This window comes from Condylostylus longicornis, unplaced genomic scaffold (genome assembly GCF_029603195.1).
Source record: "Condylostylus longicornis isolate FDR11 unplaced genomic scaffold, ASM2960319v2 ptg000077l, whole genome shotgun sequence".
Classification (NCBI taxonomy): Eukaryota; Metazoa; Arthropoda; class Insecta; order Diptera; family Dolichopodidae; genus Condylostylus; species Condylostylus longicornis.
In genome coordinates, this window is record NW_026578045.1 from 6008288 (window position 1) to 6036220 (window position 27933).

A 27933-nucleotide genomic window follows, 5' to 3' on the forward strand; every position below is an offset into this window, starting at 1 on the left:
ATGGTTAGAAGTTAAGTACTTAGCACAAAATAGAGCAAGATTTAGATTATATGTTGAAGCCTTTATCTTTCCAACGAAAGTTTATTCTTTTATAATAATAAATTAGAATTTAAACTTACTATTTTATGCTTAAATAAAATTTTAAATAGACACTTTTCAGAATTTATTGTTAAATGTTGAATATTTTACGGAGATTTTTATTTAAATTTTGTTTTAGGATCTGATATTCTATAATATATGACTTATTATATTGCATATACTCGTACTTAATAGGGTAATATGAAATATGTATGCCGAAAAAAAAATTTAAAATATTTCTATATACCAAAATCCTGAGATTGTTAATTGTGTATAACAGTCCTTAATAATTGTGTATAACAGTTTTTATTTTGTATAATATTTATATGCAATATAAATAATATTTTTATGCAATATAAATTAAAAATGTTTATTACTAAAATTCCAATTAAAAAATCTAAATTAATTCTTACTACGTATGTAACTATGTATGTAATATACTATGATGATGTGCCTATGTATATATTGTGAACTGTTATAACAATATGTATACAGTGTTTCAATTAATATTACCGGATATTTATCTTGCGGTATAATCATTTTATCCATTACTGGTATCAAAATTATTTTGATTAGTTCGATTCAATTAGAATGCCTATAGAAAACGAAGGCATTATTATTCAAATAATCAAACATTGTAATTAAAAAACAAACAATATATTTTTGAACTATTATAAATAAATTATGGTTATTTTAAGAAAATGGTGATTAATTTTTTCATATAAAAAAAAAAAAACTCTATGAATTCTAATGTATTGCATGATTTATTTTACTGTATTAAATTGTATTAACACAAGCACGAACAAAATTTATATTCAATCAAACATTTTTTAATTATTTTATATTATTAAATATTTTGATAATCGTATTTATTAGCGATTAAATTTTTTAATATAAAAAAGAGTATTGTATGAAATATTTATTAAAAATAGCAAAATCGTATGACGGATAGCATTATCTATTTTATGTACTTACAACATTTTGTATGAGAGCTATAATAATTTATACAATTTATTTGTGTATGATTCTAAATATTGTCATGAAATTTTATATGCCTAATCATTATTAATTTAAAATTTGCTTACATTACTGACATGGTCTACTTTTATGATATTTGCCATAATTAATTTTCATATATAAAATTATAAAATTAATTTCAATTAAAAATCTAATATATAATTAATATTTATAACCATTCTGATATGTATATATAAGTATAGTAAAACTCTTATTATGATATAACTAATATAAACGTGAATTATACTCTAAATTTTTAGTTTATATAAGAATATAATTTTCAATTAAGAAATGTGGCATATAGAAAATAGAAGAAAATTAGAATTTAATGCATTTTAGTAAAATGTATACGCATTCTATATAGATATTTTGCACATACATACATTATATTTAGCAGAGAAAAAAAAAAACATGAAAAAGAAACTGTAAAAAGACATCGAATTGTATAATAAAAGTTCATTAATTTAATTGGTCATCATCATCATATCCACCTAGTTTGAGTACTAGAATACAATATTAGTGTATACTCATTGTTATTTGTATAGCATATAGAACTTTTTTTTTCAAAATATGGCATTATTTTGTTCTATATTATAGTATGAAACTAGAATATCTGTATGTATGTATGTATATAAAGCTAAAATTTTGTACTAAAAGCCGCCATTTTAATTTTTAATTAAAAAAAAAAAAAACAAGAATAAAATAAACTGAAAAGATTTTTTCATTTTTTGTTTTCTTCTCATTTTTCATTCATTCTTCATTTTCTAAATACACTCATTTTTATATCATTCTATGTGGTACAAACATTTTCTATATATAGCTATTAGATAATTATATACGAGTATATGCTTATTTATTTTAATGCAATTTTATGATGGCTATTATAATACAAAATGCAACAAATCACTTTATGTCCATTATAAATTCAAATATATTGTATATTAGCATTATATATATATATATAATATATGTATATATGCATATATACATACATATTTATATATGGGTGTCTAAATACACAATATAAATTTTTAAAGAATTTATATGCAAATATGCATTTGCGTACATATATATATATTCAAAATGAGCCATTAATTTTAATTTAAGGCCATAACAGTATTATTCACCTTATATAGTATGGCTGGCAAATATTTTTTTTTTGAATTTATAGGGCTTCCTTATAGTATACCTGTTCTGCTTCAAAAATTTACAAAAGGTAACAAAAATAAAACGAAAAATAAAGGTAAAATGAAAATAATACGAAAAGAAAAAAAATTATAAAAACAGCTAAACTAAGAAAAAAACGAAAGCGCGAAAATAATATAGTTATATGCATATGTGAATACAATATGTGCCTATATATTAAATTCTGGTCTTTTTACAGTCTGTACTTCATATATATATACAATAATATTCGTGTATAACAGATATTTATATGTATACATTTACTAACGAACATAAATTTAACTTATGTGTTAGAGAATAAAACAGAAAAATTTCATGGTATAGAATTTTTTTTTTTTGTTTTATTTCATTCTATATGGTTATATTTTTCCTTATGCAACATATATATATATATACATAGAATTTATTATATTGCATAAATTGCATATATATAGGGTGAAAGCTGTAAAATGTGTTGGAAAAATAAGTAAGTTGCTTTGCTACATTCACGTAATATAAATTTGCACAATAGAAGCAAACCAAAATTTTTTAAATTAGCTTACAATATGTGGACCATTTGTGGGGCGTTATGTAACGAGATGTAGGAAGAAAACAAAATTGCTCATCTTCGTTCGCTTTCGAGAATGCAAAATCTTATCTGACCTACGAATATTATCTATTATCTGCCTTATACATTTCGTGTTGTAATCAAATGAATCTTCACTATAGTAGAAACTGTTATACGATAAGAAAAAATATTTTAGATCTCTAGCAAATTTTCTATGAATATTATTTTTGACTGCGAATCATTAATCATTAGAAGTACACTAATTTATTGCCATTCTGTATTTATTATTATGTTATATGTATAATAATTCTAAACATTATCCAACAATATTGTATACATAAAAATTTTTTCCATATAGGTGTATACGATATTCTTTTCATTTTCATACCATCAAAACTATTATATTGCATTATATAATAATTATAAATGTGCAATGCACATATTTATAATGTTATACATGCATATGTACATGACTATATGTGTGCAATTATGTGTGCACAAAAAAAAATAAAATAAATAAAAATTGTATTTTTATATTAATTTTTTTTTTTTTTTTGTTTTTTTCTTTCAACATTTTTTTCATTTATTTTCTTTTTAATTGCAGATATGGCGCCGGCTATGATTTAGCAGCAAGACGAAAAAATGCCACACGTGAATCAACAGCAACATTAAAAGCCTGGCTAAATGAACATAAAAAGAATCCTTATCCAACAAAAGGTGAAAAAATTATGTTAGCAATAATAACAAAAATGACATTAACGCAAGTATCAACGTGGTTTGCGAATGCAAGAAGACGACTGAAAAAAGAAAATAAAATGACATGGGAACCAAAAAATAAAACTGATGATGATGATGATGCAATGGTTTCAGATGAAGAAAAAGATAAAGATGATATGTTAGATACAGATAAAAATCGTGATTTAAAAGGTAAGTAACGATAATTAATATTGCAGAGAATAAAACAGCAACAACAAAAAAAAAACAACAACAACAATAGCAACAGTAACTATGTAAAAAGAAGTAGTGAAATTATTTTTATGTTTTTTTTTTTATTTTTTAAGTAATTTTTATAATTTTTGGTTTTTATTTATGTTTTCTCTTAAATTTTTTTAATTTTATTTCCTTGTATCTTTTTGATGTAAAAATTTTTGATGGAAAATTATGACTTTTTTGAAATCTATATGATGAAAATTAATTTTGTGTTTAAGTTATAAGGGCAGCTACAACTACGTTTGGTTGTCAACTCACACATATATTATGTTATGTGTATATAGCAAGGTTATGTGTAGAATAACTAGTCGAAAAAATTTAAAATCAAAAACCAGTAAGACGAATTAATTAAAAAATTTAATACTCAACCCCAATCAAATAATAGTTTTATACTAACAAATTGATTCCAATCCCAACAACTGAAAAAAAAATTAGATTCTTCAACAAAGTCTTCATATTTTTAGTTCTCTTCGTATGTGGGAAATATAATATTATTTTCACAAAATATGCTTTTATTAAATACTAGTTTTAATGATAAAGTCGAAACGGGATTATTGATTTCCGATTTAATGAGAATGAGTTATGAGTGAAATCATAATATCATTTTTAACCCTTTGCACTATGAAGTCACCTCTGGGGTGACAAAAATATTTTTCTCTAAAACTCTGACGTCATCTCTGGCGTGACAAAAATATTTTTCACCAAAACTCTGAAGTCACCTCTGGCGTGACAAAAAAGTTATTCATTAATTCAATTATTGTTAGTATTGAGTGTATTCGCCAAGTAATTGTACTCCATACCTAACATATGATATCAAAACCAGAAAAATTAAATCAGAGTTGGCCAAAAACAAATTAGAAAAACAATTATAGTGCAAAAGATTAAAAGAAGTTTGGAGGCTGTGAAGAACACTATAGCAAATCATATGCCGAGCTTTGTTTTCGCGTACTTTGATATAGATGTCCGGATTTCTTATTATTCGAGAATATTACTGATGATATCTACTGTCAAAAAACCGAATTCAGTGGTTTATTCAGTATATGGCCACTACTTTAATATGCTTAAAATTTCAAAGCAATTATAATAAATCCGAAAATTTAAATTTATTAAGCTATATAGTTTGGAAGCTTTATAGTTCCTATCATGACTATCTAAACCGATTGGTTTCACATCACAAAGGTAAAGGTATTTTGTCATAAAAGCAATTACTGAAGAATTAATTATTACTATTGAAGTTTTACGACATATATGCGGTACATATCGTAAAAATCGGGAAATTATTTTAGACTACAACCGTACAAGAGGCGATGTCAATAATTTTTACAAAATGCTGTATTAATGTTTATGCAAACGGCCGATAAATTGATTGCCTTTGGCCAATTCAGAATAAAATCATAATAATAAAATGAAAATAGATAGTTACCGCAATATTCTTCCAAACCTCGTAGAAACGTTATTTCCAAGATAATCAAACGTGTTGTACGTAAACAGTGAAATAATTAAAAATTTTACTTTTAGAAGTAGAATAGAAAGTATGTTGGGTTACAATTTAAAATCGCAAACAGACATACTTAATAAACTCATTGTACTACCAGATAGGAATGAATCTGGTAGATTTCGAAACAAACGTACTGGAAATTTATGCTCAAATGATCGTTTTACCAGGAAAATCTGCACAAAACGACAAGAAATTTTTTTTGTAGCCAAAATTCAGTTGAAAATGCAAATGCTATACGGAACAAATTACTTTATAATTTTATTTTGGCTTATTTTGGGTTTAAATTATTGTGAGTTAAATAAGTTTTGCATACTTTACGGCATTCCTTCTGTATGTTAACATATTTTGTGTATTACGGCAAATTAAATTGAATTTTTTACTGCAATTATTTCCTTTAAATTTAAATTTTCATTCAAATGAATGAGATTCGAATTCATTTCATATTCCAGTCTGTCCAATAATAATACTATTGGATGGCTTTTAAAAAAAAATTTCTGTCTTAATTCTTTATATACTCTTCTTTATTTTAATTTTTATTAAAATCAAAAACTTTTGCTTTTCAATTCGTTACAAATTAAGGATCGGTTCTTTGAACTGTAATCTTTAGTAATATTTTCATTTTCTTGTATAATGCGGTCCTTAATTATTTTGAATCCACGTAATTAATTTTAAAAATAAAAAAGCAAAAATGACAAAGAATTTTCTTTGTTTGCTTTTTTTTTTTTAATTTTATTCCATTTGAATGATCACCATATTATATAAAATTTTAAATTTTATCTCACATTATACTTGTATAATAGTAAAAGAACAACGTCCGCCGCCATACACATTAAAATTTATAAGAAAGAAAGGATTTAATTTATTTACTTTTTTCCTGCGACCAAATAAATCAATAGGATTGACAACAATAATAACAAGTATAACATTATAAAAAGGAACAATAAACAATATTATGTTATATGTATAACAAATAAATTTTTGTACTCCAATACGTTGCTGTGCATATATAGGAACAAATCCTTTTAAATATAATTTTGCTGTCCTTTTTGAAAACAGTATTGGTGTATGCAGGTTATGTCTTATAGCTATAAACAATAATTACTCAATATATAAAAATAAATAAATATTTTATATATATTTATTGTAGATATATACTGTTATACACTATTTTATTATTTTTGCTTATATTATATGCCTCCCATTTAACCTGAAATATTTCTCAAAAGGGGAGAAAAATTTAAAAAAGGATATTTTTAACAATATTTATGTACACAATATAACAAATAACGAGACAATGTAAAATTACAATAATAACAATATGTACGGCATTTTAAAAAGACTATTCTCTCTCTATATAAAACTATAATTTATAGAAAAGAAACAATGAATGGCGGCTGTTTTATAAAAAAAAAATTTTTAACCTCCTCATTCCTCATTTTCTATTATTATTATTTTGGTGTTGTAATTTAAATATTTATACATTTGCCTTTTTATAAAGAAACTAGTTAGTAATACATATAACAGTTACACATACATTTAAGATATTTTAAAAGATGATGATAATTATAATATTTTTGTTGTTATTTTATAATAAATTTTCTAATAATTTATAAAGGATAACATTAAAAAAAAAAAATTATTTATTTCTCGCCTTAGTTCAATTTTGATTTATATACCGCTTTCGTGTTTTTTGACTTGAGAATAATTAATTAAGACAAGATGTGGCAGAATTCGATTTCAAATTTAATAAAGACGGTTATGATGGCCTAACGTATTGACTCATAATTTCTAAAAATTCGATCAGTCTTAAGTTTTCGGAAAGCTATTAAAATTGCCGATGCGACTCAAATTGGATGGCATTATTTTACACCATTGCAGTTTCTATAGATATTTTTTTTAAATACACTGCATAGTCTTAAAATCATAATTTGAGTAAGAGTAACAGAGCATATACTCAAACATCTAATTTTATTTATTGAGAAATCAAAGCAAATGGTCAGTTTTATATAGCGGCTTATTATCTCTACTGAACAACTAATACTATCACCTGCATTCCAAACATTCCAAACACTACAAACCACTGTCGTTTCGTAAATCAAATTTTAATCCGAACTGGCCAGTCAAATTTTGCTACTTATAAATATTTTGTTTATAGCTTTAAAATAATAATATAAGAAGAAATAACAGAGCATTCTACTTAAACATCTTATTATTTATTATTTATGAAGAAAATCAAAGCAAATGATCCGTCACAAGTCACAACCTATAAGCCCTATACAGTAGATTAAAATCCCTACTGAACAACTAATACTATCACTTGCATATCAATTCCAACACTACCACTGTTGTTACGTAAATTGTTCAGCCAGTCAAATCTTAGAGAGAATTACCAATTCAATGGATCTCAGAAAAGTTCGATATCCAAAAATCTTAAATATGTTCTTTAAGTTTAATGAATATTTGATGAAGATAACTTGGAATTTTAATAAGATCCTTTAGTTATGTAGGTGTGCGCTATGATTAAGAAAAGTAATCCGCGGCATTGTTACCGCATGGTCTTTATGTATGAATTCTATTAATGTTATAAAATATACTTAAAAATAATAATAGAATAATAATTATATTCAATTAAAAATGTTGTATATAATAAAAATATAGTCATTACAATTTATATAAATAAAATTTTAATATTAGGGACGATAAGTTATTTAAAAAATTACAACAATAATTCACATTATTTTATATATATGCATATAATATACATACACATAGGTAGTTACATACCACCAAAAATTTCTATAAAATAATAATGACATTATCTACATATACATATATTTCTACATTAATTATTATAATAGAAAACTTATACCATTACTCTTGTTATTTATTAATGTGCCTTTACTTTTAATTTTCTTTTTGTTGCCTAAAACTTAAATATTTTATAATTGAAAATGAAAGGATGAATAATAGCGGTTTAAAATAATAAATTATTTATGATAATAAAATGAAACTGCGCTACAATATTTTCCAAAAAAAAAGGAAGATTTTTAAGAAAAAATAAGAATAGAAAAATTATTATTATTATGGTTGGTCTCCAGGCACTCTTATTATTGTAAAGAAATTGTTTAAAACAAGTACACATGTGTACATCATGTATATAATATTGTTGTGTATATAAGGGCTAGATAAAAACAAAAGTGAAGTATAAAACTTTTAAAACTTTTGTTCTAGTTTTTAATGGATTGTATACGACTATATTATACTTATATGTATAACTCATTCCAAAAATGTTTTATTTAATATTTTTGAGTATGTATGCCAAATTTATTGTAGAATAGGTAAAGTAAGAAGTGGTCCAACAATTTTTTCTTATAGTATAGCAATATATTTAATGTTTATTTAAAATTGTAGTTATTTATGTTCATGTAGAAGAATATCTAAATTGTATGCTACGAACTTAGCAATACTGAGTGCTTGATCTTCGAATTAATATTTTAACTGCTTAATATTTTGATTTAAGAACTGCGAAGCAACACAGAATGCTCAGCATATTTTGGAAGCAAATTAAAATTTTAATACTCGAATTTTGAAATCGGTGTAATTTTATGTAGCCTAGTAGTATGCAATTGACTTCAGTCTAATATTATGTAGTAAAAATTGGTTCCAAAATATAGTAATTAATTTCATATATTAGCCTCGACAATATAATTGTCGATTCAGTACAATTTGATTAGAGATTGAGTCAGCACAATCAGAGATTGGTACTCTTCATTTGTAATTTAATCAAATTATTAGCAACAATATTTCAATTAATTAATTTTTAAACATAAGAATTAAACCTACCTACTAAATATTTTATATGATTCCTAGATTATTAAAATGTTGTGTGCCACTTTTTGTCGTCCTTGAATCCACAATTTACGAAGGATATTGCTAATGCTAGTCACTTCTTTATTAAAATGCGGCATGGACTACAGCACAAAATATTTAATTTAATTTTTATTTAATTAATAATTTTAACATTAAAGACACTATGCAGCCCTTCCTTTATAAAAATCTATTACTATGAACACTGTTGAAGCATTCATTACAACTTCTTGTATTATTCAAAATGAACTTTCAATTATAAGAATATAAAAAAAAAATCTTTTAAAGGAGAACAACAAAAACAAAAAAAAAACAAAATAGCCGGTTTTCTTTTCTTGCTTAAAGAATTTTCCATATTTACAAAGGATTTCAAGTACTTGTTACAAGGGGTGTGTTACAAAGGTCGGGAAATATTTTTTGTTTCTCATTTTTCTAATTTTTTCTATTTATTTTTATTGTAAGTGAAAATTTATGGATTTTTTAAAGTTTTTGTCTTAATATTTTTATTTTTTTTTTTTTGACTTTTAAATTAAAATAATAAAATGGTTTTTCTTAAAGTTTTTAAGGGGTTGGAGATTTTACTCTACATTTTATTCAATGTATAGAGTCTGCAATATGTGTGTGTGCACAAGGAATTCTAATGAATCAAAATTTTTTTTAATTTTTTTCTCTTACAGAGAAGAAAGCAATAGAATTTTTATTTTTGAATGAAATATTAATATTTCCAAGTATATGAATGAAAATATTTTTAGATATAAATCTTTTAAAGAAATTTAAAAGTCTCCACATGCGATATGGGATTTTTTTTAGTGTTTTAACCAAAAATATTCTAGACTCTATTGTTGTTACATAACTACTACTATATTGAGAGTAATATAATAAGGTATATTTAATATTATAAATATTAATTTAATATTTTGGCCTCGTATATAGTTTGAGAATCTTTATACTTTACTAATGTAAATCATTGTAACTAGGTGGTAATAATTGAGGCCCTTTTAAAAAAAATTGTTTTTATTTCCGAATTTCCAAAGTTAAACACTTCACATTAATTTATTTTCCAAAGTTTGAATACTTGAAATTTTTGGAAATGGTTTGAAGTTTCTCTTGAATATTACAAAGGTTCTCCTATTTAGAACACGCATATTTAGTCAAAATTTGTATATCTTTTGAGAAAATCCCTGAAATTTTCATATTATTGTGGTTCTATAATAATTTTCCACTATACATTTCTACTAAACTTTATTGAAAAATTATATTGAAAGCAATATAAACTCTTAATTGTCTACATTCACATTTATTTTCTTAAAACAATCGTATATTTTTTTTTTGTGCTTAATCCTAGGTTTCTTAAAAAAGATAACGAAAACCTGCAATATCCCCAGATGCTACAAATATGTTCTGTGTTCTGTGTAAATTTCAAATGGCCGACAAGCACAATTTTCCACGAGAACGAAGTTTTCTTATTGTCTCTCCTGGGACTAAAAGCAAATTTGGGCCAGAAAAAATTTTTATCTTTCATTTCATGTTTCCAATAGAAAAAAAAAATCTAAAACCCAAATGTCTTATACATTCCTCACACTGAGGTCTTTCAGATTCTAAAACGACTTCAAGGCTTTATTATGGGTATTTTCGAGAAAAAGTACTTACTGTTCCATTTCTTATCGTAGACTATAATAATAAAGGAGAAAATTTACATTATACTTCTCAAAATGTTTGCACCAATTTTGAAAGAGAAATCAATAAATTTTAAATCTGATCTGTGGTCTACCAAACCCAAGTCCGTGAGTATCCCGGGCATTTTGATTTGGTTATCTCAAAATAAGCCCTATCTGTGTTGATATTCTTTCAAATTGAAAATGAAACGTTATTTCTCGTTTGGTTAACTGGAATAGTTTTAACACTTTTATTATATTTCTTAGAAAGTGAATAGAAATCACTGAAATCTAATTAGAAAATCACGTAAATTCTTCACATTACTCAATTATTCAGTCGCTTTTTTATTAAATGACAAATTATTCATGTATTCCACTTATAATTAACTGGAAATTATCATTAACCAAAAATAGATATACATATAATAATGGAAACGGTATAAAAAATTTGTCTTTAATAGTACACTAACAAAATAAAACGAAAATTTTTCCTTCATATTTAATTTAAATAAATCTCTTTAGGCTCACTCTTGACAACAATATATCAAATTTTATTGATTTATTTAAAAGAAACCAAAAAAAAAAAAACAATCCCGGCGACACACTTTACTTTTACACTTTATTTTATGGTGTCACTTTTATATAAAATATTTTTTATATAATTCAAAACAAAAATATTTACCTTATATTTTTTTTTTATTATTTAAAATTATTTGAATAACCTTAACATTCAAGCGAGAACAACTAAATAACAGAAAAAAAAAACAGAATCCCGGGGTGTTTCATTCCACTTCCTCTCTATATACGATATTCGTACGATATACCTTAATTCAGTATGGTTAAAAAATACCATACTTACGTTATCCTTAAATGTATCTTTATTATTAATAGCATCGTTTTATTTGTTTATCACTTTTTTTTTTTTGAAATATTTTTAGTTATAAATAATATTCACTCTTATATACACACACACATTTTAGTTGTCCCCATTCTCCGATACTGTTCACGTGAGTAAACACCCAAAAAAAAAACAAAAAAGGAATTTACTTTTCTCTTTTTATTTTTTATTATGATTTCAGTGTTTTTGTCTTCTTTCTATTTTTGTTGGGAATCTAAAAAAGTTAAACGACTTGATGTGATTTTACTTTTTTTTTTTTTTTGGAATACTTATATAATATAACGAACTTCATTTTTCTGAAGTTAATAGAATTGTAACACGCAACATACATCAGTTTTCATCAGCTCATCCCACTGTTATGGGGGAAGGGGGGGAGAAAAACAAAAAATTAAATCTATTTTTTAGTCTTAAAAGCACACGCACATTACAAATGAAAAAAAAATTTCAGTTCTCAGCCCTCAATCAAAAATAATACAATATATTATATCTATACACCGTAGAAATATAAGTTTGTGTCTATATTATAATGACATATCAAGATAATAGAAATCTACCCCTCGTATATATCTTCACACGATAAGTATAACAAGAAAGAAAAAGTTAACGCAAGTGTTAGAAAGTGAAAATGGCAACACAAAAAAAATAATAACATTAGAAGAAGATAGATATGAGAAATGAGTCAGAACTTAGAATGGAATAGGATTGGGGAAAATAATATGTATGTAAAGAAGAGGAGGAATTGAAGGAAATAAAATCACTTAAATCTGAAAGTTAAAGACAGTGACACTTAATAAAAATATCCTTAAGTGAATAATAATAATAATATTCACATATATATAAAGTAGTATAGCAAACAATAATATTAATAAGAGGGTAGAGGAATAATACACAATGAGAGAAAAAGATAGCATATATGAAAGAACAATAATATAAAATAAAAAGTGTATAACAATAATAAGAAGAAGAGAAACAGTAAAAAAGAAAAATTAAAAGTGAGTGAGAGAAAACAAAAATTGAAACAACAAGTTTTAAGTGTGAAGTACAAAAAAAAATGAAAGAAAAGAAAAACAGATTGGAAAAAATTAAGAAAGAAGAAGAAGTAGGAAGGATAAATCAAGGATACATCAAGTATTTTTATCACAAGAATTTTATTTGTTTATCCATGTGATTTTTTTGTTCTTTTTTTGTTTTGTTTTTCTTGCTCGTAATTTTGAAAATAAATTTTTCATTTCTTAAAATGCACACGTTTTTCTTTTACATTTTCATGGATTTCTTTCAGTTTTTTTTTATTGAATTTCCCTTTATTGTTACGTATGGCAACATTAATTTGTTTACTAAACCACTTTATTGAATAAACTGAGTAGCCATATAATATGTGATTAGGGATTTTAAGTTTGATATACAAAAAACAAAAATCTTGGAAGGACAAGACGAATTCCTTGAATTCGCAGTTTTGTTTTTAACAAATTAATTAAAACATAAGTAGATCTTTAAAATTGTTGAATATTACAAGAATTGTAGTATATTAAAAAGTCAGAAGTAATTTAAGAATATAAAATTATTCACCGTCTGATTTTGAGTCGTGTAAATTGTAAATTATCTGTGAAAAAAATCATAACAAATTAATAATTTTTCTTTAATTGCTATAGAGTATCATTCTAGAAACATGGTGGATAAAATGGCAAATATGTCATGGGCCTAGATCATCATCATCATCATCGAGTAGCGTTACGGCTCGGGGTGAGCTTGAGCCTGTTCCACAACTCCTCTCCAGACTATACGACCTGTGACCATCTGCGTCCAGTTTCTTACATCTATCCTCCTTAATCTCGGTCTTCCATGATTGCGTCTATTTAGTAGGCGACAAATTATTATTTGTTTCTGTGGGCGACTATCTTCCATTCTTATCACGTTTCCAGTCCAGCGTATACGTTGTGCTTTGAAAAATCTTATAATATCGCGTCTTTTATTAGATCGTTCAATTCGTCATTAGATCTCCGAAGGTACATTTCATCTTCGCTTTTGACCGGACCGAATATTTTTCTCAAAATTCTTCGCTTAAAAATACGTAGTTTTCTTCATCGTTCTTTGCTGGAGCCCAGAATTCACAGCCATAAGTTAGTATAGGTCTTACCAGAGTTTTATACATGGTTAGTTTCGATTCTCTGGTGAGAAATCGAAATTTAAAAAGCGTAAGGTGAGCATAATAGCATTTATTTGCTGACGTTATTCTTTCATTAAGATAGGCCTACATATAGGATTAAAATATAGAGGACAAAGGTTTCAACACTGTTAACAAATACAAAGAAGAAGGCCATTTAAAAAGGCTAAAGAATTCGGACGCGGGACGAAGTTTTGACTTGAAATTTTATTTTTAATTTTAATTCTTGTTATACCCATACCAACTTGCTTGAAAGTTTATGCACCAGTACCATAGTAGTGAAATACTATTTAATTTTTTCCTTGACTAACAGAAAACCGTCGCTGCTTACCCCAAGTCAATACCCTACTGCATACTTTTATTCCTTTTTTGGTTTTTTTTTGTTTTTGCATATTTACAAGGAATTCGATTAAAGATCTTTAATATTACACCATTAATATTGATTTGTCATAAATATTGTAAATTTGTGTCTTGAGTTTCCGTTTCCTACTACCGAGTTACATTACCTTTACACATATTATATAGTCATTGTAAAGATCAACTTTTCTTTTAAAAAAAAAAACAAAAATAATAAAAAAATCTATTCAAAATTCACAAATATTTATTACTCAAATGGTATTTTATTGTTTCTTTTCTATATTTTTTCTCTCTTGTATTCAAATAATAAATACGAATTTCAATATCAAAAGATTAAAGATAAATCTATACGTACATGGATTAAATAAAAAAATAAAAGTCTCCAAGGACATTTATATAGAAAAAAAAATATTATGCGTTTTGGAATGATATTGCTATAAGATAAGAAAAAGTAAAAAAACATAATAATAAATAAATAAAGAAAAAAAATCTTAAAAATCTTTACACACGTTTCAGTCTGTTACCGCATCAGTCTCTCTTTAACGCTCTAATTCCATTCATTTCAGTAAACGAGTGTGAGAGCGAGAGTACATACATTTAAAATTCTCGTACACAAAAAAAAAAAAACAAGAAAAAAAAGCAATACAAAAAATCTGATAAAAATTGAGAAAACTTTTCTCTTCGAAATTGAAAAACAAGAAAAGAGAAACAAAAAAAATAATAATACTGAAATCGTGTTAAAAAATCTCGGGGTCACGGAGAGGAGTTGGAACTTAAAATGCCGCTAAAGTTGATGAACACTAAGAAAACTGGAAAGTTCTTACACTTATTTAAGATTTTTCTCAAATTTTCTCACTTTTCCTTTTAAAGAATTTTTAGAAAGTTAAAAAACTTTTCATCATTTTTTCTGTTTTTTCATTAAAAACACAAAAAAAAATGAGAAAAAAAGAGAAGAAAAATAAAAAAATATTTTTGTTGTTTAGCAAAAATTAAAGTTAAAAGTAAAGAAATTGTTAGGGAAAAGTTAAAAGAATTTAATTTTTTTAATTTTATTTGAATTACGAGAAAACAAAGAAAGAAAGAGAAAGAGAAAATTAAAACTTTTTTTTAAACTTATTTTAACAATTTTTAAGTTTATGACTGGTGTAAAATTTTTCAAAATTAACTTTAAAGTTAATTTTATTAAATTGAAAAATGTTGGGTATGGAGGTGCCTTATTGTTAGCTTAAATTTTATGGATCTTCCATTACGAAATATTAATAGGTTCAATGTTCTGCACTTGTGTGGAACTACATAAGTACTATGAAGTAAAGTTCTTGCTGGATTAGCCATTAATATTATTTTGCCCAAAGAAATGACAATATATGGATTACATCTGGTAATAACATTTGAATGTACAATAATTTTAAAATAGGTTCCGTAACAATTGAATGGCATTAACTGTAAAATAGGACCAGTAAACCATTCAAAAAGAGTGAAAATGAATGACTAAAATTATTAAGATAAATGGCACAAATTATTAACATTTATTGAATAAATGAAAATTGAACTGTATTGCAATTTCAGAGCCATAGAAGTAATACAATAGCTCATACGAATGAAGATATAAAGAATCTTAAGAATCAATGATATAATATTGTCGATTTAAATACCGCTTTAAAACGAATATAAGAATGTCGAAAAACCATAAGAGATTACTCATTGATTTCCTGACGACATACAGGCCAACACAAAGAATAACTAAGCAAAGTACGTTTGGAGACTGAAAAGTTTTGCAAGAAGCGTGTAGAAGAAGAAAAGGCAACGATGCACACTCATAGAGAAAGTGCAGCGTTGATCTATAAGAGAAATTACTGTTTAAGTTCGTCTTTACTGGCGAACCTGTTGATATGGGATTTTTCCCTGAAAATTTTCTCGAATTCATTAGAGGCGTGGATATTGAAGAAGTACTTTAGGGAAAACAATGAACGCTTACGAAGTAGGCACAATTTATCTCTTAGGTTTCACTGCATTATCATTCCAATTCTCTTACTATAATCGGTTCTCTTACTATAATCAAGATTTCGAAATCCAACAAACTGTTTGGTATTTGAAAAGAATATAGGATTAACCGTTATGGAACATCTGAGAGCTTTTGAAACAAAAACTAATTTAGTCACTTGCATCTACAACCTTGCGTTTTGAATTTAGTGTGGAATTTTCAATCTGTAAATTCGACATCCGTGCAACTCACCACAAACATTATTTGTAAACAACTGAGGCACTTTGTTCGCACCCCACAAAAAATATTTTGTTAGAAAACTTAGGCTTTTATTTTTATTTTAATTTTTTTTTTCTTAAAATTGATTTTGCAATTTTTTCTCATAAAACAAAAATAAAATTAGTTTAGCTAAAAGAAAATTACAAAAAAAAAAAATAATAAAACTTTTTTTCAGATTAAAAAGTTAAAATTACATAAAAGCAAAAGAAAAAGAACAAAAAAAAATAAAATTTTTGATATTTCCCTGCAAATTTTCCCACCATCACAAAACTTTTAATTTTCTATGGTTTTCATATTATAAATGTAACATTTATGTGACAACCAGCCAAACGTGAACATATTGTGTATGGGATAAGTACATTATTGTATGAGTTCCAATACCATGCTTATTCGAATTAACAACCAATTTTAAAATATCATAGATAATTGCTGCAGGATTTTTATCCATTATCCTTTTTAAATATTTTATTAGAATCAATTAATAAATGGGGTTTTATGCACTTAAAATCAACTTTAATCTAATTGTGAAGAGTTCAGAGGAGAAGTGAGAGAAGGGTTTTTTTTTATGTTGTTAGATATAGTTTGATTATTACAGTTGTCAGATATGTTTGGTATACGAGGAACTGGTTGAATAATAGAACAAGGAAATACGAAAAAATACCAAATTTCGCTAACTAATATAGAAATATCATATGAGTTAGCAAGAATAAATTCGATGCAAGAAGAAATTTTAAATAATGAAAGATTCATTTTAACGGTGGCGGAGTTACGGTCTTCTGGTCCTAACAAGTTGCTTGAGTTCATCAGGAGAGTGGGTCTCGAGCGTGTGTTGTAGGGCATGCTCCGCACTCGGATCGGGGCGCACAATAGATCCTTATACGTGGTCGTGTTGCACTGTTACCCTCGTAGTACAAATCTACAAAGATTCATTTAAGGGAAATATCAATTCGCTCAAATATAGTTACTAAAAACAAAATATATATATATAAGATTTTCATAAACGCAACACTGGAAAAACGTAACGGATGGGCGCGCAATATATTTTTTTAAATATTCCAAACAAGCAGAACAGTCCATATGTTTTAAGAGCTGCGCTACTCATAACAAAATCGTATTGCTGACAATTTTTCAATGTTTATGAACAAACCAGATTAGCAACATTTGTTAATAAACACAATGAATATTGTGTAGTTCTCATTATGTATCGCTATATCTACTGTGTCATGAAAATTCCTATAATAAACCTGGACAATTAGCACATTACGATTCAAACGCTGGCCTTTTTTCAACTTTAGAAACCATAAAATACCCTTACAAATAATACAATACTTTTCAAATTTAAATCTCAATTCTTATATACACATTTTAAATATGGGTTTCAAATCTTAACTACACTCTTCTATTTTACAATTTTGGTAATTTTTCACCCCTTAAAACAAAATAAAACAAAGGAGACCTTGACTTTAATATTAAACCATAATTCATATGATTATAAATTAAGTAAACCTATCAATAATAATTTTTTGTATTCCATAATATTTTATTCTAAAAAGATTCTCATATTAAGTATATTATGAATTTTAACTACAAGGTCAAGATAACCACAATCAATATAAAATGTACATAAAATATAATATAAATACTTATAAAGAAAAAACACATTCACACATACATCATCATAAATATAAAAATTGTAATCAATCTCAATACATTTCTCTTTTTAACATCATATTTTTAATAGCATGTACTTTGGTAACCCCCTAAAATTTTCTAAGAGAAAATCACTTGAACTTTTATTTTATACAAAATATTTATCATTTTTTTCTTTTATCTGAAAAAAAAAAAAATAAAACTGATCTGATGGTGTTTATTGACAGTAATCCACCCTCTTTTTCACAAAAAAGGACATTTATTATAATTCACTACTATGTTTTCAATATGAGCGACATGTTATTCAAAAATCTAAAGATTTATGTATGTGTGAATTAGTTAATATTCAATGACTTTAATATAATCACCTTGTATATTTATCTTAAATTTAATATTGCACCCAAAGAATTCTAATATCATGTAGAATTATTTTGTGGAGAAACTGCAGTTTTAATACAGATGGCGTACATTGCACTGTAGCTATATCGCTATATAGAATGAGAGACCGTCAAAGAATTTTTAAGAATTTATAAGAAGACATTAGTTTAAATACTTTAACTAATTTAATTCCAAATTAGGAAGATTTAATTTAGTTTTCTAATTTTTGCAAAGTATTTCAATATCAACAAACGGGGGTTAGATCCGCCAATAGTATTTAGCCGTGACTTCTTCCAAAAACAATATTCAAATTTCTTTGAAAATTCTAATAGCTAGCATAGCAGTAGTAGTATTAGTGAGAGAGAGGGCGTCCCACCCGGACATCCACGTGAAGTCTAGGCAATAAAAAGAATCATCGGCAACCCCTAAATAAAACATCCCATAATTTCCATGTAATCCGATCCTAAGGACCATCTACCTGAACCTACCAGCCTCTGTGGCAACCAACATCTCAAAATTCGCGCGACAGACTTCACAGACTGGTTTCCCAGGCCATCATAAAAGAAAGCTTCAAGGACACGCCTTCTTTGTCACATCAAAAACGAACAGGCACAAAGAACATGTTTCCACATCCTCCACGTGCGTCATATCCACGACATATATCCGTCGTGGCAGCCCCAAGTCTCTTGGGCATTTTTTCCAAGAGGCAATGTCCCGTTAGCATCCTTGACCATATTACTCTGGCCACCCAAGACGTGTGAGACCCGCCAACAAGACATCGATCTTCTTTTTATTCTTCTTATAGCTAACATGAATTTTAATTTTGGTAACAGTCATATTCCGGGAAGGTGAGATCTGTTATCTTACTCCCATTTGAATTCCTGACCTCTCCATAAATTCTTTCATCGGTTCCTATACTCAAAATTCATACAATATTATAGTTCTTATATAAAACACAAACTTATAATAAATTTTCTCACATATTTTTAAGAGTGTGTGATTAGAATGTCTGTGTTTTCACTTTTCTGAGACATACACACAAATTCATATTATTATAATATTGCACTTGGAGTTTTGTTATTTGATTTTTTTTGATTTTGGAATATTGTTGACTAAAAACCATAATAATATCAGGCCTGCACACTTGTATATATCAATTAAATATTATAAAGTATTAAAGCATCCAAAGCAACTTTAAAGTAGATATTTCTTCAAGGAACTTCTAACTAAGTATATGCAAAAAAAATATAATTCCAAAAAAGGGGTAGATATTGCTAAAAATATGGAAGGGAGACAAAAAAAAAATAATAATATTTACTTCAGGAAAAGGCAATAAACCTCCCCAGAGGAATATAATTTTCCATTTTTATTTTTACTCTCGTTTTTGCGTTTTTTGGTTGCTGAGGCGTTGAAGCATAATATACAACCCCTGAGGTTTTAATATAAATATCAGAGTATAAATTTCATTCTTATATTGCACATACAATCATAAGATTATTTCTTCACCCCATGTTCATCAACACAAATCGCAATGTGAATTCTTAAAATCCTTTTACTCACTTCATCAAAAACCGAAAACTTCTAATATAAAAACTAATATTCAACACTATATGCTTATGATAATTGATGCTTATGATGATGATGCTGCTGATGTTGATGATGATATTGCTGATATTTTTATAATGATAAATCAGTTATAACAGACGCAATATAATTGAACGTCAATATATTATGGAAAAAACAAAACAGGGCACAATTTTTCCTTCTGAATATTGTGATATCCTTGCAATGGAATCGAAAACAAAAAAACAAAAAGAGCATCAACGCATCCAAAATACAAAACCTTTTTAAAGTTATTTTGTGTAAGGTCTAAATTCACATGAATGCAAAGAAGAATGGGACACTATAAAAATTTTATAAACAGCCGCATATGTTTTTTTTTTTTAGGTTTGCCTTTCTTGTCATTTTCTCAAAAATTGTATAATATGAACCATTATGCCCTCTTTTATATAATTTAGAAAAAAGCAAAATCAATATTTTCTCTTCCCTAAAGGACAAAAATTTCAACCCCAAATTTCTATCTGAGATTTAGAATAAAATTTTTTTTATTGTGTGTGGAAAAGGATGAAGTATTAAGTTTATATATTTTTGATTATTATAAAGTTAATTCAGTGAATGAAAGAGCCACCCAATCTCTCTTGATATTATTTTTTATTGAATTTGTTTTGAAGAGTAGAATAATATGAGCAATTATTTTCCTCTCATATTATATTAATAAGTAATGAAGTTTGAAATTGTTATTTAACTCTAACTTTTTAAATTAGAATAAAAATTGGGGTAAATTTAATTTCAATATTGCATTAAAATTGTAAACAAATTAAAAAGACACAAACTGTATAGTAAGAGAAATAATGACGTGAAATGTTGAGGTGTTTTAAAAGTAAATTGTTAATTGCATCACCGCTTAAATTGATAAATGAATTTTATAATTAATGATTAATGATAGACGCACAGAGAGAAATTTTGGCACAATTTTTCTCCAAAACCTCAACGAATGCTGGATGGTTAATATAAACAGAAGATTTCGTGCAGCTAAATAATTTAGGAAGACGCATCACGTGATGTCTATAATGAAGTGACTGAAGGTAGTGTGAAACCGTGGTTCGGACATTAGCTTTTCACGGTGATAATACATGAAAAACAAAACTAAAATTTAATTTTGCATTCTAATCAAAAGACAAAACAAAAAATAACCCTTATATTCAGTTTCGCCTTCAAATGTTTACACCAGCGTACACTTCATACATCCACTATTAATTTTATTATAGGCTTAATAAAATTTTGCCATCTTAAAAATATTAGGAATATACTGAAAAAACGAGAAAAGGTAAAGTTGACCGTGTCAAGTCTCTGATAGACGTACGAATGACGGATTTTAAGTGGTGTGTGTTGATTGTCACACTGTTCCATACGTCCTCCATATATGTCCTTCTGGTTTTTTATTCATTTGTGCAAAATTTCAGCACTGCAATTTCAGTAGTTTTCATAATATACTACTAAATGACTTTTCAAGTTGTAGCTTCTGTAATTTCCGATAATAGCCATATAAATTTTGAAGTTGTAATGCAGCTACCTGGACTAGTATCTCGATCATAAGCAAATTAAAAAAGGGTTCTAGTGAACATACGTTCGTGCGGGCCATTTTAACTAATCTGCTCAGTCTTTTCCGAGACTTTTACATAACTTGCTAATCTGAAGAGTCATAACAATTTTCTTAGAACTATGAAATATTAAGACTAGTATTTCTATAAGATTTTCAATTCGAAACTATCAAGTCAAAATCATTCCGTAAACCTTCTCACCTGCTACAATTTTCAATCATTATTCAATAAACAATTTTATCGAAATGCTTCCGTGACTAGAAATTCATAAATTATCACAAATAACACGTTATTAGCTAAAACGATAACTTCAAGACTTGTGGTAATTTCAAATGCGCTTTCAAATTGAATATAAAAAATGCATTTTTTAAGTGTATAATTTGATTCACACTGCTTCAAATACACCCTGAGAAATTCACTTTTAATAATAATAACTTAATTTTCAAAATTAACTTTTTAACAAATTTCAATAATATTGAAAAACAATTTCTTAGATCTAAAAATAACAACAAATAAAGGGCTGATATCCACAATTCGACCCATAATTCTAAATTTCAATATGCATTTCAAATAATAAAGTTATTTTGAATAAATTATTTCGTAAAAATTGAGAATAACCCTTTTATTTTATTACCTATATCAATACAGTTAATTCTAACTTCTTTAAGAATAAATATTTTGTTGGTTAAAGATGCAAAATTTTCTACCCCTTGTTATTTCAACAGATTTCAGAATGAAATTCATTCTTACACACATTGTATAAAATTTATATAGGATATGGGTAATGATTTTTTAAGGATATTTTCACTAATGGATTTATTTCTTTTATATATGTATATATGGACTACTGAACGAACGCACTGAAACTGAATTTAGGGTTCAAAAATAGTTTTTTTTTTTTCAAAGAATATTTTTTGAAGGGTTCAAGATTTTAACGCAATATTCAGACTGTGTTCATCATTGCATATACTATCTACACATTCTACATTATTTACAAAAAGTTTTGAATTGAGCTATGATAATGATGTTGACTATTATTTAACTATTATACTTAAAATTATTTTAATGTGATCTATACTTTATACTGATGATGATAATGATGATATTGATATGTCATAAGGTTAAGGAAGGAAGAAAGGGTTCATAAAAAATATGAATAAAATTTTTGGTGATAATTATTATGGGAATATGACTTGCAATCATTTTATGCTAAAATTTTTTTCTGCTGGGGTTCTTCTTCTATAGTAAATATAGAACATCTTTCAATATGCAAATTTATTTTATAAAAGGGTAATAATATAGAATATTGCGTGAATATTTATTACTTTATTTATATATAATTTTTAACTTTGTTAGTTATGCAACATAAATGTTAGATTATGTCACTTGCAGGATAACAATATTATTTGTAACACTATGTTTAGACCTCAAAATATATAAATTACTAAAATATACTTTTATTTTTAAAAAAGAAGGGTTCAAAATAATATCTAGGATAAAAGAAATTTAATTAAGAATTATTAAATCATAATAAATTGAAATTTATGTGTATAATATAAAATAATATAAAATGATTATAAATAACAGTAAAATTAAATAGAGAGAGAGAAGAGAAGGAGTGAAATTTAATAAATAAGAGGCAAAATAATAAAATAATTAATTATTTTAAATAATTTGAAATTAATTAATTGTTAAATGAGAGAGAGAGAGAGAGACAGAGATTTTTTTTTTAATTGAATATTATTTTCGATGAGAAAAATTTGACTTAAATAGTGTACGAGTGGAATTCCCTTCATAGGAATTGAGGAGAAATGGGTTCTTGTACCTCAATACTGAAGTATTAGTAATGTTATTGGTGTAATAGGTGCATTTTATGTAAACAATACTTGCAGTTTAAAGCAATGTGATGAACAATTTGCCAAACAAATAGTAATTAGTAATAATGAAGTATTTTTTTGAACCTATTATTGGTGTTTTGTGTTTATCTACTACAGCACATTATCCGAAAATTGATCCATTGTTCGTGACGGTGATCCAATTCAGGTTGTTCTGTGCCGTTCTCCTCTAATTCTGCAGTGTTTGTTTTTCTGGAAATACTGTTTCTCCCTTGTTTATCCTACACATATACTAAAGTCTCTTCTTCTTTTTTGTAAGGGGTACAATGTCGCTGACACATTTCACTTATTCTTATTTAATATATTTCCTCCTACTATGTTCTTCCGTATTTTAGTTCATACTATATACCACTTAAGAAATCATAAAATCTTAAAAATCTTGGAAAATATTTTAATTATACTAATAATTGCTATATTATATGAGTAAAGTAATTATAAATATTATAAAATTACACTCTCAATTAGTGATGAACTTTTCTCTTTCAATACGAAAATATTTTTTATCTTAAATCATTATTTTTGTAATCCATGACTTATACTTTGTGTGCACACGTAAGAATATTTTCCGCTCCAAAAGAAAATTAATAATTGGTTTTTTTTTTTTTTGTTTTTCTTTACAATGAGGAACGTCAAACGTTTTTTATGACTTCAGTTAAAATTCCAACCAAATTTATTTGTTTTTTTTTTTTATTTTTTTTTTATTTCAGATAATTTCAATAAAATTTATCACATATTATCACATTTTATTCTTTAATTTGGTATTTTTTGTCTTCTCTTTCTGTTTTCTTTATGAAAACAGAATTTGTTTTTTTTTTTTATTTTCTCTATCTTTTTTTTTTTATTTAATTTGCATATTATTATAATAACGTTCGCTCATATTATCATCATTTTTACAACTTTACTCATATAAAAATCGTCTGTATATATAAAAGAAAAAGGTAAAAGAATCCTTTATTTATTATTATATAGAATTGTGGCATATTATATGCCACTTCCGAATGGTTTTTATGGACTTTTTAAAACCAAATCAAAAAACAATAATAAAGAACAAAGAATCGAAAGCGAATAATACTAGCTATTTGTATATTGAATCGAATCGAAAATTAAATGGAACCAATATAGAAGAAGATGAAAAAGAACGAAAAAAAGTATAAAATTTCTACATAAATTATAAAAAAAAAAGAGATAGACGAAGGCGAAAAAAAAAAAAATGAAATACATGATAGAAAGAGAAAAATAGACAACAAGTGATAAAATTTAATCAACGAAACAATTTCTTTTAACAAGTCATAAAATTGTCTTTTGATTATCCCCTTTCTATGAATTCGATTTCTAATACTTTTATACAATAATAATAATATTAAAAAAATGTTTGTGACACACGAAATGAAAACGAACATTAAACGAATATATGAACGAAAAGAGAGTGTTAAATTGAAAGAGAACCGAAATAATAATGTGATTATTGAAAAACGTTTTTTTCTTCTTTGGTTTTTGCATTTTTTATCTACGCACGGTTTCTTCTTTTTCTCCTCTTGTTATGGACTTTAAATAAAACACTTAACTAATTTCTTTTATAATATTATTAATTTTAATACAGAGTGATTTGAATGAGCTAGAATCTATACTAAAATTACTAAAATATAAATCGATTATTTGCATTAATATCGAACATTGAATAATTAGTCTAAAACAATAAAACCGCATTTTTGACTTTAAAATATTGAGTAATCAGAATTTTAGAATTTAATCATGTTAGAAACAATCACAAACAAGTACGCAGAAGAAAAGGATGAATATTATTCTAAATTGATATATAAAATTTAATGTCAAGATAACTCAGGTGATTGTTACAAAGCTGAAAGTAAAAAGAATGTCTTTGGTCAAAAAATATGAAAATCACTAGTATTTCAATAGACTTGGCTCACCATTTAATGAGCATTTTCAATATCATGATCAAGTAGATGAACAAGAATTGTTTTAAAGAGTAAAAAAAATCCTTCTACTATCTATAGGAGAAGACAATTTTTCTGTATTCCTGTGAGTGTCTGGCTCTGGGTTTGACAGGGCTGACATTAGTATCGGAGATTTAGATATATTCCTCAAGAGAACCGAGTGGGGATCACGGAGTAGTAGTAACAAAACTGCACATTTATTATAATAGCGGTGCAGTAGACCTGCTGTACTTATTACGCTAACCAATCTGTATGACCCTCTAATTTTTCAAGCAGCTTGTTATATTTCTATAATTCCTCTGAAAATATTTTAATTATGTCTGAAAAAAAAAATCCCTGTAAAATATTTTTTCACAAAACATTTTTTCAAATTGATTTCTTAAAATCCCATTCTCCAAAACTATTCTGCAAAAAGGTTCTTCTCTGCAAAACCTCAAAAATAATTTTAATTTTTTTTAACACTATGTAATTGTAATTTCAACGCATCTTCAACAAAAATGAATTGAAATAAAATACATAAAACCATAGAAGAAAGTCAATAAAAAAATAATAAAAGCAAAATAATAAAATATCTAAGTACATTCGACAAAAAATAAGAGAAAAACAAAATACACAATGAGGAAAAAAAAATTTTTTTTCAATAAAATAAGCAAAAAGGAAAGAGAAAACGAGCAACACATCACTTAAGCAGTAAAGAACACTAAGTGCGATAAGAGTGGGAGAATCATACAAAAAAAAACAAAAAACTAAGCTATATTAAAAGAATAAATGCACAGCATGATAAAGAAACAACCATAATCCCAACTCCTTCACCTTCCCATTCTTTCTACCCCTCCTCTTCTTCCTTCTTCTCCACCTACTCTTCTTCTTCCTCTTCTTCTTTCTCATTCAATCTTTTTATTTCAAATATTCGAATTCTTGTGAGTGATTCTTCTATTTTATTCTCATAGTATATACGCGCATTAAATGGTTATAATGTTGTGTATATATCCGCCGATATACGAGTATGCTTTATTCTCAAAAAAAAATTGTTATGAGTTAACATTTCATTCAATAATATTATCATTTATGGAGTAATAATCAAGTTGTATAATAAAAAAAAACAAACGCTTAATAAAACGCTTTACTCTTATTTTATTTGTTTTTCTTCTCATTTTAATTTAATAAAGTGTTAAAAAATCACAGTTTTAATCTTAAGTACAGAATGGAATATTTTATGAATTCGCTTTTAATTTTTGACATGAGTATATAAACACAGTTTTAGATAAAATATAAAAGAGAATTAAGAAAAAGGAATAAAGCAACAGTGTATACATATAGAAAATAAAGATTGAAAATTAGCAGGATAAAGAAAGGAGTTTTTTTTTTTCTGTTTTTTGCTATTGTTTATATTTGTACTTAATAAACAAGCAGGAAACAGCATCATAAAGATTAAATTCATTACTTGTTCATTTTAATTTAATAATAATTTTAAAAACACAAAAAGTGAGAGAGGAAATTCTTCTGTAAGAGTTAGATTTACACAAGAATGATAATTTAATAAATTTAATGGTTTTATTAGGATTTTAAAATTTCTAATTTGTATTCAATGGGCTTATATTAAAATATTAACTGAATAAGTTTACGATTGCTCTATAATATTTATAAAACAAGTAGCTTTTTTGATTAAAATTTTGATTTTTTATTTGTTCGAACCTACTTGGAAATTTTCTTTATAAACAGATTCACAATTACAACTAACTTATAGTTAGAAATTAAAAGTGCTGAGATTTTAGCTATAGGCTCCGAAAAACTATAATTAGTTCTATTTGAGTTTAAATATAAAAAACGATATGCTCTTACATATGCGAACTCAGGCATAAATATTATATAAACTGAAAACTAAAGGGCTATTCATTATTGCAGATAAAATATCATATGAGAAAATAAGGGACGAAATATTACACCTAGAATCAAGAATTTGAATAACTATTAACTAATATTTAGTATTTAAAATTACTAATATTTAGTACTAATATTTAGTATTTAACTCCCAAGTAAATTTGTGTAAACAAAATCTAACCATATTTTTCCGTACCGATTTCTATTCCCGTAATTATGTACCGATTCAATGCACCTAATATGTTTAATATAAGACGCCATCCATATTAGTGCGGCATACTTAAGATGTCAGCGAACTAATGAATTAAAGAAGCTTTTGAAAGTGAGAATCATAAAATTATAAAGAGTGCCGCTTAATACAACTAAGCATAGATAACGCCTTAGATATATGTTAATAAAATCAATATCTTAGGTCTAAAAGTAAGTTAACGATCAAGAATAACACTCAGATCTTTAATTTCACATTTAGGAGAAAGCACACACCACATTTAGGAGAAAGT

At 26.1% G+C, this 27933-nt stretch overlaps 1 protein-coding gene across 2 annotated transcripts in view; it reads left to right on the top strand.

The window, feature by feature from the left end:
• LOC129612859 (homeobox protein araucan-like) overlaps positions 1–27933 on the top strand; it is a 235899-nt gene that overhangs the window by 202475 nt on the left and 5491 nt on the right. For both annotated transcript variants that reach the window (XM_055526648.1, XM_055526649.1), the window contains exon 4: positions 3432–3754. In XM_055526648.1, coding sequence (XP_055382623.1) covers positions 3432–3754 — 323 coding nt within the window. The remainder of the gene's footprint in view (positions 1–3431; positions 3755–27933) is intronic.